The sequence below is a fragment of the Engraulis encrasicolus genome, chromosome 1 (genome assembly GCF_034702125.1).
Source record: "Engraulis encrasicolus isolate BLACKSEA-1 chromosome 1, IST_EnEncr_1.0, whole genome shotgun sequence".
NCBI lineage: Eukaryota > Metazoa > Chordata > Actinopteri > Clupeiformes > Engraulidae > Engraulis > Engraulis encrasicolus.
Window position 1 is genome coordinate 50321126 of NC_085857.1, and position 17500 is coordinate 50338625.

The 17500-nt window shown below is 43.3% G+C and overlaps 1 protein-coding gene across 1 annotated transcript in view; it reads right to left on the minus strand.

Annotated features, from left to right (window-relative positions):
• The window catches only part of mycbpap (mycbp associated protein), a 76279-nt gene that overhangs the window by 55446 nt on the left and 3333 nt on the right, over positions 1 to 17500 (minus strand). Inside the window, exons 2-5 of the mRNA XM_063210106.1 lie at positions 7519 to 7643; positions 7184 to 7346; positions 2919 to 3025; positions 2202 to 2379 (exon numbers count right to left, since the gene is read on the minus strand). Of these exons, the coding sequence (XP_063066176.1) occupies positions 2202 to 2379; positions 2919 to 3025; positions 7184 to 7346; positions 7519 to 7643 (573 nt within the window). The remainder of the gene's footprint in view (positions 1 to 2201; positions 2380 to 2918; positions 3026 to 7183; positions 7347 to 7518; positions 7644 to 17500) is intronic.

Here is a 17500-nt window from a genome sequence, read left to right on the forward strand (position 1 = left end):
AGTTCAGGTGCCGCCTTGAAAATATTTTATTTTTTTCCTCAAAGAATTCAACTTACCGTACTTTTTAAAATAGTGTGTGCTGAGCTCGTTACTTGTTACCATATAAAACAAATCCGGAGACATTGGGCGCTAAACTCTGACACTGCGAGTTGACACTATTCGAAACTTGAGGAGAAAGTAGGTGGGAGAAGACGTGCAGATGGACATATCTCCGAAACGGTGAGAAGCAATTTTTTCTAAGCTTCTAGGTTGACATGTGGTGCAATTACAGCAACAAAAAAACGCATTCATAGTAAGGCATAGCAAAAAGCAATGAGCAACTGTCCTCTGTGGCTAATGCGTGCGAAATGCACCAGGCACCAGTCGTAGCCGACTTAATAGATGGGTGGCTTTAGGACGTGCAAGCTGTACAATAGCGCAAGCTTGGAAAATGTTTCAAACTGCACTTGTCTCTGAATCTGAGCACGTCGGGCATTGATATGCCCTATTAAATGCACACAGTTCACCAGGGCTCCTCAACGTCTTCAAAACTAGTCAACTGTGAGAAGGAGGGTACACTGCAACTCACCTCTCTCTTCCTCCGAACAGATCTCTATTTGCGTTTATGCGCCCAAGAGGGTCAGAATTATCTGTCCAATCGCAAGTTCACAACAGTGTTTCGTTACAAACTTTTTAGTAGCCTAGTCGGCCTACACTACTTTTATCAGAAAAAAGAAGTTACATTACTGCAGCCCAACACTGATAATTTACCTTTTAGGTACCCCTAGAATTGCCTATTTCTACCTCAAATTGTCAAAAACTCTACACCCCATCAGTAGTTAGTGTGGATGTGTTTTCACTGCCATACCAAATTAGTGACCATGTCTCCTTTTGATACAATAGAGCCAAAGCAATTGCTGCCTCTGCCCCTGGTGATTGAAAGTTTGAGGGCTAGTTCAGATGAATCACACTCCCTTTGCTTCATGGCCACTGTACAAGCACAGCAAGTTTCTATCATCCCTGAAAGCTTGCACGCTTACAATTCCAGTACACAGCATAGAGCAGAGGAGCCTCTCTTTTCCGATTTTTTATTCATTTTGAACACCTGACCTTCACATAACCATTCCAATTAAAAATAAATAAATAAATAAAAACTCGAGTGGTATTGCCTCAAAGACTGGCAGGGATGGCCTTTGAAAGGAGAAGGACAGTCAGTTGTTGTTTGGGCAAAATGAGGTGGCCTCTTAAAGCTATCTTCTTAAGAGTGAATGAATATTAATATATATAATGTGAATAAATATTCACATATGTATATATAAAGAGTTCAACTAAGGCAGTTTTGTAACAGATTTGTGAAAAGAATGGCTTCTACAATCCAGATCCCGCCAAAGATCTATAAATCCCAGACAACCAGACGCGACCTCAACCTCAACTACAGTGGCAAGTCATAAAAAAAGTCAGAATGAAATGTCCACCAAGATTTTCTTCTGGCCAGTGCAACTGAACATGTGCACAATACAAATGCTAAAGTATGCTATTGAATATTTTCTATGGCCAAAGGATGCAAACAAGAAACTGGCCTTCACCTGATGTACTTGTACTGTGGCACAGAGAGGGTGTGGCCCCAGCAGAGAGAGGCTGACTATAGCCGTGTTCAAGATGCACGAGACGTTTGCAGCACACTCTAAAGAAGTACTGTGTCAGAAATGACACAATCAGAGTTGAATTTCAACACATGTGCTGTGTGTGCTCAGGTTCAACACAAAAAGCAAGAGGCAATAATAGTGTAGTAATAAGGAATCAATGAAATAAAGATGGTTTTTTTGTCATATTCAAGCCACAGTCTTGGTCTGTGATGTGTATATTTGGCTACATTTAAAATACATTTAAAAAAAGAATAATGAATATGCACAAAGCAGCATAAAATAACAAAATGTGTGAGACATTTTAACAGAATAATACCTATGTTTCACATTCTACACATGTCTTAAGACCATTAAAATGTTAAAACAATGCATGTCTCAAATGCAAAAAAATAACACATTCCTTCTTAGAGTGCACGTTTCTCTGAATATTAACAGGGTGTGCTGAATTGTGTTCTCAAATGGTGAGCCTATGGCAGCTGAGACGGAGATTCTCTGTGCAGGGTGGTCATGGCTAATGAAGTTTATGTAAAAAGTGTAGAAAAGTAAGACTCTTGTCACTGAACTACAGGGACTTACGGGATATGAAGTCCTGCTGGCGGCGCCTCTCGGACATGCAGTCATCCCAATGCTGCAGGGCGTGACTCTGGAAGTCCTCGTCACGGTTATCGGGGTGTGACCTGCTCTCTGGCCCACCCCTCTGCTCCTCAGCCAATTGGGAGAGGTTGCTCTGGGGAACGGGGACACGGCTGGCCAGCTGAGGACATAGATAGACACAGAGAGAGAGACAGACAGACAGACAGAGGGACAGAGGGAGAGACGCTAAGTAAAACGTGATTATATTAGTAAGTCTATTGTACAATGTACTAAAGTGTAATGAACTTGTTTGTTAAATTATTAGTCTTTCATTCACACAAACACACTCACAGATTGAGAGGGAGAGAGTGGTCATGAGAGAGAGAGAGAGAGAGAGAGAGAGAGAGAGAGAGAGAGAGAGAGAGAGAGAGAATAAAACGCATATATTGTGAAAGTCTATTGTACAACGTATTTATGTGAAATGAATGAACTTGCTTGTAAAATTACTATAATCAAAATACTGTAAGTCTTTCTCTGACTCACACACACCCAAACAAAAACATGTGCACACAACACACATTCATGAACACACGTGCCCGGACACACACACACATACGCACATCTACACGCACGCACAAAAAAATGTGCACGCACGCACACACACACACACACACACACACACACACACACACACACACACACACAGACACACTCCCTAACCTCCATCTCCCCCCTGGCCTCCATGTCTCTCTTGAAGTCCTCCAGGTTTCCCAGGATGCTGTGCGGTAGTATCATGCCCTGAGGGTCGAAGCGAGGACCTCCCGGGCCTACAAGTTATTAAAAATAATAATATAATAACAACAATTTCACCAAAACGCAACCCTAAATGTATAGTTTTAGGGTCTTCATATCATGGGCCTATGCTACAAAGCGGGTTCAGGATAAGTTAAGGTTAAGTTAAGAGGTAAATCATCTAATACAAGAGCTTTTCTTAAGAAAATGAGGACTCCAGGCTCTTCTATTAGCTATTCTATGATTTAACTCTTAACTTAATCTTAACTTATCCTGAACCAGCTAAGCATAGGCCCCTTATTTCATATACCGGTACACATTAGATCATGCCCTGAGGGTCGAAGCCTGGCATGAAGTGTTTCTAAAGGAACAAAACAAAAGAAGTAACCTAATCAAGTAAGCAAGTTCCAAGTCAAGTCAAGTCAAGTAGGTTTTATTGTCAATTTCTTTACATGCACTGGTCATACAAAGAATTTGAAATTACATTTCTTGCTTTCCCATACAGACATAGACTAATCTAGGTAAGGACATAGACAGTATAGACATAGACAGTACTTATACATGGACTTAAGACAGTATGGACATAGACAGTGCTCATACAGACATTTAAAGTGCAAGACTGGACAACAGAAGACTTGTAGAGGACATACATTAACCCTATCGCGCCGGATGCATCATATATGTCTCATCAAATTCAAAGCCCTCTCCACGCTGACACACAAAAAAATCGATCTGAAAAACATCCTGCGTGTCATTTTCAAATGTCCTGCAGTGCACGGAAACCGCCACAAGAGAGCAGCGGTCGACAACAAGTTGACCACAGCTCGGCGAAAAACAGGAAAATGGGGTAGAAGCGGTTTCCCTTACCGACGCTGAGATTTCGTCAAATTGCATAAGGTTTGTGAACAAATTTCCGAAATATCACTCTACATCCTTTAATTTGAACACTTGCTTTGTGCAATTAAGCAAGGAAGAGTTTATATTTTTACACCGTGTTGCAGAGAGATCGTGCTAAATCTGATGAGACATATAAGCACCATCCGGCGGTGGCAGGAAGTCAGCCATCAATGCATTTGCTCCATAGGGAAACTTACAAAGCATACCACGACGATCGTTTAACAAAACACACAAGTTGTTTTACTTCAAGACAAAGATATTGCCTTAAGAAACAGGTTTTACTTGCAATTTTGAAAATGCAATGCAAAATGTTGAAATTATGATCTCGTAAAAAATGCATTGAAGTGAATGGAGAAATGGTCCAATTGTAGTAATGGACCCATATATTCAAATTACACATCAAAAATGAATAATGATCTGTATTACACTCATAAATAGGTTGTTGAGCATTCGATCAGCTATGTTTTTACATAGATTTTAAAAAATTACCCAACCAGGCTGTGGGAAATGTAAAATATGGTCCTGCTAAAACAAGGATAGGCTTTAAAAAATGGCAGGATCTCACTAAATATTTAAAGATAATCCTCAAATTAAATTGTCTGACAACTTTTTTAAATTAAAAAAAAGTTGTAAATGCATTAAAAGTCATTTTTCAATGGTCATGAAATTGGAATTTTCATTCATTAAAAGCCTGATGCATCATATATGATGCATTAAATATCTCAGCGACCTTAACAAAATTTTGAATTTTTTTTTTACATTTCTTATAAGTGACCAATTTTGAAGCAAATTCCAAAAAAATAGAATTTTCTCTCATTGCTCTCATGGTTCAGGTTTCACAGGGTTAAAGAGGTATTGTTGTGCTTTTGTGCTTTTCCTAAAAAAGTCCTTTATAGCGTTCTGACATGGTAATAGTAGCATTTGAAGAAAAATAAATATTAAAAACACATGAAACACATTAACACTGGTTATTAACAGTAAAACCCACACCGAATAAGAATAATAAAAATGATCATTAAAAGAGTAATAAAAAAAACAAAAACATAAAAAATCTATGAAAAGAATGTGACAAAGGGTGGGTTGGGGTTGAGGGGTGGGAGGGGCTTAAAATAATGCCTATTCTGTCTTTTTCTGTGTGTGTGTGTGTGTGTGTGTGTGTGTGTGTGTGTGTGTGTGTGTGTGTGTGTGTGTGTGTGTGTGTGTGTGTGTGTGTGTGTGTGTGTGTGTGTGTGTGTGTGTGTGTGTGTGTGTGTGCGTGCGTGCGCGCATGCATGCGTATGCACACGTGTGTGTGTGTGTGTGTATAAGTAAGCTCAAAGCAAACAGCCTTGGCTGGCACAATGTTCTGAGCTAAGGCTGCAGTCTCACGGTTACACAAGAGAAAGGACAAGTGCGGGCCTTGGGTCCTTCTTCTCATACTTTTTGTTTGTTAAGATGATTGTGTTTTCCAGAGAGTCCATGACTACATGGTTTCACATTCTGTACGCCTTCCCTTGGCCATACAAATTGCTCCAACATAATCCAGATCTCAATCCAGGCTTAAAAACAAACTTTTTGCAGATGTTTTCCCAATTTTCTTTCCCAATGAGGTTTTCGAATACACTGTATTATTATTTTATTTCATTTGGTATTACTTCTCCGTTATTTTACAGTATTTACACTTGTTTTTGTGTCATCTCTTTTATAGTAAAGTTGCCATTTCATATTTTCTCTTAATGTAATGTATTACATTGTTTGAATTTTCATTATTAGATTTGTAAAGCACATTGGGTTGCCTTACTCTGTACGAAATGAACTATACAAACAAGTTGACTTGACTTGACTACGCTCATGCAGCAATTTTGTAGGGGTCATCCCTATGTTCCCCGGGTCCTATGTTCCCCAGGTCCTATGTTCCCCTCCACCGGGGAACATAGGACCCTTTTTTTCCCCCACTGCTTCAAAGTAGACTGCTATCGCATTGCAAAAAGCAGGTTGTTGTTGTACCTCTGACAGGTTAGGTTTAGGGATAGACACTATTCCAACCAGCTTTGCTAGGGTAGGATTATACTATTCCATCCAATACATGAGCAGTGTTGCCAATTTAGCGACTTTGTCGCTAGATTTAGCGACTTTTGGGCACCTCTGGCGACAAAAAAAATCATCTAGCAACTTAGCGAATTTTCAGGCTCAATCTGGCCGAATCTAGCGACTATTTCGCTTGTCTTGTGAGAGGCAAATCAGTCTCCCTCCCCACGACACCACACAATGCATTTTCAGTGGCAGGTAGAGACAGACGTGACACATGATGCACTACGGTGTGGCAGCTTTTGTGATACGCACAGGAATTCTCATGCACATGTAATCTGCTTGTATGAGGCTACGGCAAGCGATATGGGACAAAGATATGGCAGGAACCGAATGTCAACATAAACCGAGATTACACAATCTTCGATATGGTCAATTGTTTTGGGACTGTCATTTATGTTATGTCTACACTTTGGAATTAGATCAGTCTTGTTGTTACACAGGTATGTTTGATTTACCTCAACTAGGCCTACCCTGCACTTAACTTCACTCAGTCTACCCTACAAGCAGATATGAGAATCTGGTGCGAATCACAAAAGCTACCACGACAGTTCCTTTAGTGACTTTTTGGTGCATCTGGCGACTTTTTAAAACGTGCATTTTCAGTGACAAATTCATCGTTTTTCCACATAATTCTGACTCTGTGCCGCCATCAGAAGCGTTTCCCACGGTTAAACAGGGCTGCAGATTAGCTCTGATCTCTAAAAAGTTGCTAGCACCGCCCATTTGTACTGTGGACAGAGGCATGTGGGCACATTTTCTGTAGATCAGCGCGCCGTGCGTGGCATTGTGACGTCATACGTAACGTCATGACGCCATCTAGCGACTTCTAGCGACTTTTCAGCAAGCCCACAGCGACTTTGGCTGATTTTCTTTTGGCAACACTGTACATGAGGCTGCTAGTAGCGTAGGACCATTATGGGGTGCAAGTCAATCATTAGTCCTCCCGTCCTTGCCTGAGGCCTCAGGTCTTTTGCCTCAGTGTCTGCCCGCCTCTGTGGAGAAAACTTTCTCAGCTGTCAACCAGCGCAGAGCAGCTTTTTGGTTGGCTGTCTACATATCGATAGCAAATGAGAGAAAAGCTTCTGACTATGAGCCAAGATGTTGAATAAAGACTTTGATCGTCGAAGAGGCCACGCCTCGCATCACAAGTCAGGACGCCACAGTAAAGCCACAAACACTCAAAGGTTGCTATGGTAACAGTATTATGGTATGTGTGGCATGCTCACCTGTGTACTGCAATGGTTGCACAGCACATGTCTGTGGGAGCGGCCTGGCCACAGAGATGGGTATTCCCTTCCTGGTCTGGTCGGAGGGGCGGGACTTCCTGACCAGCACGCGTGTCATGGCCGCCGGCTTCTGGGTGTCCTTAGGGGGCTTGGGGACACGCAACTGATTGGACAAGAAGGGTGTCGATCACAAACTTGAATTAAAACACACAAACATACACACATATCCACATATCTACTGTGCATAGCCTACATGTCACAGCACACAGACTCACAGAAAGTACACAGACTCAAATGTACACAGATACAACATACACACGCACGCACGCACACACCTTCTCCAGGTCTTCATGTCTTATGGTTAACGCCTGGATGTCGTCTGGCTTCAGTGCAGGACTCTGGGTGGCCTCCTCTGACAGGATCGAGTTCAGATCCTCAGAAGCCTTGGCACGCTTCCTATCTGCAACACACACACACACACACACACACACACACACACACACACACACACACACACACACACACACACACACACACACACACACACACAGACACACACACACACACACACACACGGATTGACTTTTTTCTGTCTGCCTATTAATTAATTAATCAATTAATGAATTTATTTATTTATTTATTTATGTTTTTTTGGAATCTATCAAGAATAATGGTGATATGAAAAGTCCTACCCATTCTGAACAAAACCATTGCACAGAAATCCAACAGCACACATACTGTACTGTTTTTTTCTTTTTTTTACAAATCAGATGGCATGAACAATTGCAATTCATATCACTGTCATCCCCTCCGTTAGCTGGGTGCAAAATAATGACAGCCAAGATTACTGGGTCAGACTCAACCAAGAGTGCTCCAGGCTCCAGACTCACAGGATATGACATCAAAAAGGGGACAAGGGGACGTGACACCTTGTCCTCCAGCTGCATTCAAGGGAAGGTAATGGAAGGTCATTTTGGAAACACCTGCCGTCTTGGCTTTATAAAGGGTCTCCATGCACATCTGTGCACCATCCATGGCTTTGTACTGTATGCTTTTTTACTTTACAAAAATAAATATATAAAGAACAATGGTGATATGATATGACAATAATCTGCAGTTCTGGACTATGTTATTCCAAAGAAATCAAACAACACACAATTGTACAAGTCAAATGACATGAACAATTTGCAACTCATATCACTGTCATCCCCTCTGTCTCTGTTGGCTGGGTGCAAAATAACGACAGCCAAGCTTACTGGGACAGACTCAACCAGGGGTCCGTTTCTCGTCTGAAGACCGTCTTACCGTTCCCTTGGATTTAATGGTGAGCGCCGCTGTCGAGAAAGAGTTGAGTCGCTCGTACAAAGGACTGCTAACGACGATAGCAAAGACGCTTTCGAGAAACGGACCCCAGGACTGTGGCTCCAGACTCACAGGACATGACATCACAAAAGCCTAAAGGGGTCATGACACCTCGTCTGCACCTCCTGCTGCATTTAAGGGAAGGTCATGGAAAGTAATTTGGGAAACACCTGCCCTCTTGGGTCCCCATGCATGTCTGTGCACCATCCATGGCACTGTGTGTTGTTTTATTACTATTTCACTAAAATAAATCTATAAAGAACAAATGGTGATATGAAAAGTCCTATACAGTTCTGGACAATATTATTCCACAGAATTCCAACAGCACACATTTGTGCAAGTCAAATGACATGAACAATTGCAACTCATATCACTGTCATCCCCTCTGTCTCTGTTGGCTGGGTGCAAAAAAACGACAGCCAAGCTTACTGGGACAGACCCAACCAAGACTGCCGTTCCAGACTCACAGGATATGACATCACAAAGGGGACAAGGGGACATGACACCTCATCGTTCTCCTGTTAAATTCTGACTGTGGAGTGTTTGATCTCTGCCGGACCTACAGACAGACAGACAGACAGACAGACAGACAGACAGACAGACAGACAGAGGGACAGGACCAGATGCTGACAAAAAGGGACATGATGCCCAGGAAAGGGACAAGGGGGCATCATTTAACGTTGCCCTTGTCCTCCTGTTGCATCCTGACAGTGGAAAACATGTTAACCAATACGGTCTGATCGACAAATAGACGGACAGGCGGAGAAGCCAAGGCCAAAGAGGACATCCCATTGTCCTTGTACTCCTCATACATTCTGACTAGAAAAGTCTGAAATAATAAGGACTGTTGCAAGAACAGATGGACAAATGGAGAGAAGAAAATGCGGAGGGACGGAAACTGGTTGCTACAATAACGGGTGTCACAGTCCAAGATGGAGCAGAGCGGACTGTACAGAACACCCCAATATCATGCGCACACACTCGCAATGCGTGCACGGCGGCATATGCACGCACGCATGCACGCACGCATGCACGCTAGCATGCGTGCACGCGTGTCCACAGACGCACACACACACATTTACACACACAGCACCCAACACACACACACACACACACACACACACACACACACACACAAACAGCGGACCGTGCAGCACCCAATGTCCTTGTTGCATGCAAATTCAACATCTCGCTTGCCAAGAGGAGCACTTAGCAAACAAATGTGTTCAACACACACACACACACGCATGCACGCATGCACACACACACACACACACACACACACACACACACACACACACACACACACACACACACACACACCGTGATCAAGGCAGGCAGGCTGGGTGACAGTGAGTGAAGACGCAACACTGACTTGTGTGTGACATCTGACGATGGCGAGAGAAAGGGACGGTGTGACACTATCAGATTGCCACTGTGCCACCAGACCAGACACTCACAGAGGTGCTACAGCAGGCAGCACACGCTCACACACACACACACTCACACACACACACACACACACACACACACACATTAGATATTCACACTCATGTACAAATACTCACAGGTCCTCCCTCTCCGTGCTAATTCACACACACACACACACACACACACACACACACACACACACACACACACACACACACACACACTGGTTACACATTGCTACATGAAAATGTGTGTGTGTGTGTGTGTGTGTGTGTGTGTGCGCGCGTGTGTGCATGTGTGTGTGTGTGTGTGTGTGTGTGTGTGTGTGTGTGTGTATGTGTATGTGTGTGCGTGCGTGTGTGCATGTGTGTGTGTGTGTGTGTGTGTGTGTGTGTGTGTGTGTGTGTGTGTGTGTGTGTGTGTGTGTGTGTGTGTGTGTGTGCGCTGCGTGCCCATCACAGTGCCATGTGTTGTGTTTGGTGCTGTGTCGGTCCTCGGTGCTATTGTGCATTACATAATGCTCTGCTCATCATTTCAATTGGCACGAATCATCAGGACCATCACCACCAACAACAAAAACAATAACAATGAAAAAATAAACAAACAACACAATAATAATTATAACTTTGTTTTATAAAGCGCCTTTCAAGTAACCCAAGGTCGCTTTACAAAAGAAGACATGCCATTAGAGGAAAACGCAAAAATATGACACAAAACAAATTGAATTTTCTTCCCTTGTCCTGTTGACAACCCTACAATGTAGTCTGTGAAAAGTGCTCTCTCTCTCTCTCTCTCTCTCTCTCTCTCTCTCTCTCTCTCTCTCTCTCTCTCTCTCTCTCTCTCTCTCTCTCTCTCTCTCGCTCTCTCTCTCTCTCTCTCTCTCTCTCTCTCTCTCTGATCAGCAACATCAGTGCCATCATACCATCATCATCGACAACAAACAAAACAAAACAGGAATAAGTCATTAGGGCCTTGGTTACACGTCTGCAAATATATTATTTTTATTTTTCCTTTTACATGGCATGTGGATACAAAAGAATCCACATTGTGAAAGGTGAACAGTGCACTTCAGGGATCTCAAGTTAAATCTTACAATTCCACTTGAAATCTGCTCTTCAAATATCAATATTCAGGAACTACTCTTCCGAGGGACTTAACAATCCAAATGTTTGCAAATATCCATACACGTGTAAACAGAGTCTAAGATGGAATACAAAAATGAAATATGTCACTTTCCATGTCCAGTTCACAACCCTACAATAATTGTGACATCAATAACTTAACAATTGAACCCTCGACTCTTCCTCTGTTTGCCTCTCTCTCTCTCTCTCTCTCTCTTCCAGGAAAACGGACAAAGAAAGTTCTAAGGGAAAGAACTGGAGGTATCAGGCAGACAACCAACCAATGGATAATGGGGCGTCCTGCGAATGCAAGGAACAGAAAGACGGGGCTGCCGATGTGTGTCATCATGAGCAAGTATTTCTCAGAAAACTCAAGGAAGAGACAACAAGAAAACCGAACAGAGTGACTACGCATTACAAGGCAGGCAAGAAGGCACAGACTAACAACACAATTCTCATGCACTGCTGCTTATGGACTTGCACAATGATCACACACGCACGCACAGGCATACGCACACACACACACACACACACACACACACACACACACACACACACACACACACACACACACACACACACACACACACACACACACACAAACACACACACACACACACTATGATTACAGATTGCTACACAAAAACACATACACTATGTGACAAATATGAAAATCCCTGCAGGCCTGTAGAGAGAAGAGGAGAAATCAGATGACAATTAAGAGGAGATGCGTGAAGAGGACAGGAGAGGGAAAAGGAGGACAAGAGAGGAAATGGGCAGGGAAGAGAGCAGAGAAGAGGAAAGAACTAGAGAGCACAGAAGACAAGGAAAGAGGAGATAACTGTAGAGGGAAAGGCTATGCCTGCAAAGAGATTAAGCTGGGAAAAATATGCCAAATGACACATTTGAAATGCCCACTTAACGTCCATGGAAAAGTCATACACCACATCTGTTCCTATTAGATATTGCATTGGTAGCCTCCAGACTGTCGAATTACTGAGATCGCCTAGTGTTAACCAGGCAAGGCAGAGATGGCAATAGCAAAGAAAAGAGGACAGCTGCAGAAACCAACAGAGGGCGCTAAGAAGTAGGAGAACAACTCAAAACGGAAAGAAAAAATACAAAGGGGGGGGGAGAGATTGGAGGACTGGGTTGGAGTGACCTTCGGGAAGAAAGACGACTGAGCGACAGATAGGGGAAAGAATCATGGCAAAGCATAAAGGGGGAAAAACAGCTACAGCACATGCGGATGTGTGAAGAGTGAAAAGTAGGTTACTGTATGGTCCTATTGACAGTACTGCAGTGGCCAGTCTCATAGTGTCCTCTGGTTCGAACAGTGAGTCTTGTAGTTTAAGCACAGCTTGGATAACCCTGCCTTTAGTGTACTTCACTGTCTTTTCAAAATACTGGTTGGATCAAATTTGTGACAGGCAGAGTTATTAAGTTTTGCTTTTCTGCCAGGTTGACTTTCCTCAAAGTGCTTTTTTCCTGGCAGTCCTCTGCTTCAAGCGCAAGAATGTGTGTTACAGCGGCCCACAGAGGAGAGGGCTGTGATTTAGGTTGGTGGGACTTGGATATTAGGTTTTAGGTTAGAGCCAGTGACGACAAAATACAGAGAATAACTGAAAACATACGTAATTGTGGTCGTGATATCGTTATCATGATAATAAGTAATCCATATCGTGATTAGGGATGCTAACCAGTAGCCATTTAACCGGTGGTCGACCGGATCAACGTTAACCGGTTAACATTTTCTGCCACCGGTTAGCATAGTAGCCGGTTAAGATGTTTGTACATTTTCGCCATCCCTAATTGTGATATAGGTTTTTTTCCATATCGCCCAGCCCTATAGGCCCAACATTCATTCCCTTGCAGTGAGCCAGTTTTGCAATACGCAAGGCACAGTGTTTGTGAAAGAAATGTAATTATGACACACGCAAACATATCCTGCAGAAAGCATATCCAGAACGTTGTCCTGAGTGAAACATTGCATTGGCCCTTTTTCCTTGTTCCGCCCCAGTGTGTTGCATGATTGTCTGGTTCTATAAGAAGAGCACTACAGTAGGAGCAGCCTGCTAACAGGTGCCCACACATACGGCCATTAGCAGGCAATCTAATGAGCTATTAGACAGACACCAACCTCCTGACCTCAGAGGCGAAGGGAGAAAGAGAAGAAGAGAAAGAGGGAGAGAGAGAAGAAGAGAAGAAGGGAGTGAGGAAGGAAGAGAGAGGGCAGAGGAAAACGAAGGACGAGGGAGGAAGGATGATGAGTCAGAGAGGAAAGAAAGAGAGAGAGAGAGAGAGAGAGAGAGAGAGAGAGAGAGAGAGAGAGAGAGAGAGAGAGGGAGAGAGAGAGAGAGAGAGAGAGAGAGGGAGAGAGAGAGAGAATAAGGAGTCAGAGAGAAGAGGAAGAGAATGAGAGAGAGAGGAGAGACAGAGAGAGAATGAATAAAGAGTCAGAGGAAATGAACAAAACGAGAGAGAGAGAGGGAGAATAGGGAGCCAAAGAGAAGCGCAAGATAGCGAGGGAGAAAGAGGGAGGGAGTATGTCATATGGAGAAAGGAAAAGGGAGAGATGATGAAAAGAGGCGAATGAGTGAGTAACACCAAAGATGGAAAGAAAAAAAGTGAAAGAGTGGCAGAGAGAGAGAGAGAGAGAGAGAGAGAGAGAGAGAGAGAGAGAGAGAGAGAGAGAGAGAGAGAGAGAGAGAGAGAGAGAGAGAGGGAGAGAGAGAGAGAGAGAGAGAGAGAGAAGGACAGACACAACATGAATATGAAGAGCAACCACTTACTGTGAAGTGTGTGTGAATCAATGCATGCACACACACACACACACACACACACACACACACACACACACACACACACACACACACACACATTGTGGGTCGAGGCTGAAACACTGACCTCGTTATGCAACTTACTTCCCGCGGATTCTCATTTTTCACCCAATCAACAGGCGAATTTGTGTGCGTGTGTGTGTGTGTGTGTGTGTGTGTGTGTGTGTGTGTGTGTGTGTGTGTGTCCGTGAAATGTGTGTGTATGCACGCGTGTATGTTTAAATGTGTGTGTGTGCATGTGTGTCTCCCTCTTATCCAACTGACTTTCTCACCTACTTATTCTAACCTCTTTACATGTAAAAATCACAGCATCTCACTGCGCCCACCCACCCATCCACACACACACACACACACACACACACACACACACACACACACACACACACACACACACACACACACACACACACACACACACACACACACACACACACACACATTGCAAGGGCCATCCTTTTTGGCTGCCTTTTTCTCAGCACACTTAACACAGAACATCTTGTATTGTCTTCATAGGAGTGTCTGGCTCACTTCACTGAGAAAGAGACGCAAAACAGAGACGTGGATGGGGAGGAGAGAGGAGAGAGGGGGAAGATGGAGGTGGTGGTAGAGAGATGGAGTGGGGGAGAGAGGAGTAGGAGGAGGAGGAGGAGGAGGCAAGATGAGGGAGGCAAAAAGTGTGTGTGTGTGTGGGGGGGGGTGGCTCGCCTAGCTAAGGCAGAGATGAAAAAACGAGATGGATGGGGATGAAAGAGAAGAGAGGGAGGTGGAGGGTGGGTGAGGGGGGGTGGTAGGGGAGGTGGAGGAGGAAGGGGAGGGGAGGAGGAAGATGGAGGGAGTGGCAGACACACGGCCGGATTACAGTTTTTCTCGATTGGTTTGGCTAATTTCTTGAAACCGAGATGACATTTCTATAAATTTTGGGTCATTTGGCTAAACATTCTTACACTTCTGCACAACAGTTCAGATAACTAGCAAAATGTCATATACCTCCCAAAACAGCTCATTCTTGCATCAGCACTAAGCTTAAACCTTCTCCCACATAAATAGTCAGTACCATAAAAATTAGGGATGTACGATGTCAAAAATTTTGGCCGATACCGATATCCGATTATGATATTGCGGTTTTGGCCGATGACCGATATTAACCGATGCCGATGTTATTCTTTCTTTTTTTTAAAAAAAGAGATGACAATGATGCAAATAAACAAAATTTTTGAATGTCGTCTTGTTTCCAAAAACACTTTTTAACTCCCTGTGATAATTAGATACAAAATAGAGACAAAATAGAAGACAAACAGTGAAGGTCATCGTCAAGTCCATTCTTTTAGAACCGTAACATATTAAAAAAAACATCGGCGTTAACATCGGCCCAGTTTTACCCATCAGACCGATGTCCGATGTGTTGAATATCGGCCGATATCGGCCGATACCGATACATCTGGCCGATACATCGTGCATCCCTAATAAAAATGGCATATATCCTTCTCAATTGGTTTGGCTCATTTGCATTCATTTAAGCTTAGTCATTCTGTCAAAATAAACTGGATGGTTCAGCATAACCTCATGGATCCTCATCACTTGCTCATATCACTCCAAAAACTGTTTACCCGTGTGTCGAGACTAAATTCCTTCCATAGAATGCCGTTTGAAAAAATGTCAAGAAATCAGCCAAATAACAGAGGAAACTGTAGTATACACGGTTGTGAAATTATTTTCTTTGAAAAGTTACAATACCATCTGGCCTGTTGAACACTGTCATGAATTTACTGTTTACAGCAAAGAAATTCTTAAAATATTATGTCCTTGACGGTTTTGACAATTGTGTAGACTACTTTGCATATGATGACTCACACAATGAAATCATGATGACATGTTTTGGAGAGGGCAACCATTAGACTGAGAATTGTCTAATTCGTTTAGATAAGACAGGTCAATTTATTTGGAAAATGTGCTAAATGTATGCTCAATGTGTCAACTGTAGGGTACTTGTATATAGCCATCTGCCGAGATGTACTAAACATTTGAGACATGTACAAAGCATTTGAAATTTGATGAAAGCAATGAAAAATGCCATTCTGTTGTGGGAAATTGTAAGTTGGTTTGGAGATTTTTCTGTGTTGTTTTGAGAATGTCATCTCAGTTTCGAGAAATTAGCCAAACCAATCGAGAAAAACTGTAACGCATAGGCTAGATATGGCGGAAGTCTAGGGGGGCCCCCTACCAGGGGGCTCGATTGGCCAAAAGTAAAAAAAAAAATAAAAAAAATGAAAAGTGTAAATAGTTAGTAGGGACCCCAGAGGCCATCTTAATCCTGTCCTAGGCAGAGAGTAGGGGAGAGAGGAGGGAGTGACAAAAGGGGGTGGGCTGGGGAAAGTGGGGAGCAGGAAGAGGAGGAGGAGGAGGAGGAGGAGGAGGAGGAGGAGGAGGAGAGGGAAGATAGAGGGGGGAGAGGAAGAGGAGCTGATAGCAGGGGGTGACGGGAGAAGAGAGGAGACTGGGGATAGATAGATAGATAGATAGATAGATAGATAGATAGATAGATAGATAGATAGATAGATAGATAGATAGATAGATAGATAGATAGATAGATAGATAGATAGATAGATAGATAGATAGATAGATAGATAGACAGATAGACAGATAGACAGATAGATAGATAGATAGATAGATAGACAGACAGACAGACAGACAGACAGACAGACAGACAGACAGATAGACCAACAGACTGACAAACAGGTCAGACTACAGACAGTATGAGAGATGAGCATGGACAGAACAGAGAGAAGGGGACAGGCAAATCAAGCAGGGAAAAGAGAGAAAGAACATAAAAAAAGACATGAGACACTGAAAAACAGGTAGAGAGACAGAATATTGGGTGAAAGGAAAAAGGACGGGAGAGAGCAGAATAGAAAGCATGACAGACTTAGACTACCGGTATATATACTAGCAAGAAAAAGAATGTGTCTGACAAGGCTAAGGCCTATGCTACAGCCCACAGTTTGGGTCTACTGAGCCACAACAGAGAAGATACAAAACAGCAGTCAGTGTTTCTCAACCTTTTTTGAATAGCCGCCCCCTTGAGCTCATCATAAGCCTCTCAAAGCCCCCTTGACCTCACCATAACGCCTATGTCAGACCAGTACGGGAAAGTGGGGCAGGACGGAAGCTATTTGAACCAGCGGAGGAAAAATACATGAAAACAGATCTGTCCTTCCACACCAACATGGTCGGGCGGTAGTGGCAAGGGAGACGGCTCCGTGCCGCGCTGCATTTGGAAAATAGAACTCGAGCGGAATTTGAACGGCAGCGGCCGGCGGTTTCCCATTGAAATGAACGGCAAAGTAGAAAACTAGTATGGCTGTGGAGGGGAATTTGGAACAGGACTGGCCGCACACGCCTACGCTGTCGGTGTTAAGCTTAAAGGATGAGTAGAACACATCGCCTGATACTCGGCTGTCTTCTCGCTGCCGCTACGCCATGCTCTTGTGTGTACCTGGTCAAAGCCTACCAACCCCCAATGAAATGGACTAATGTCCCCCAATGGAAACTAAGCACCACCCCCT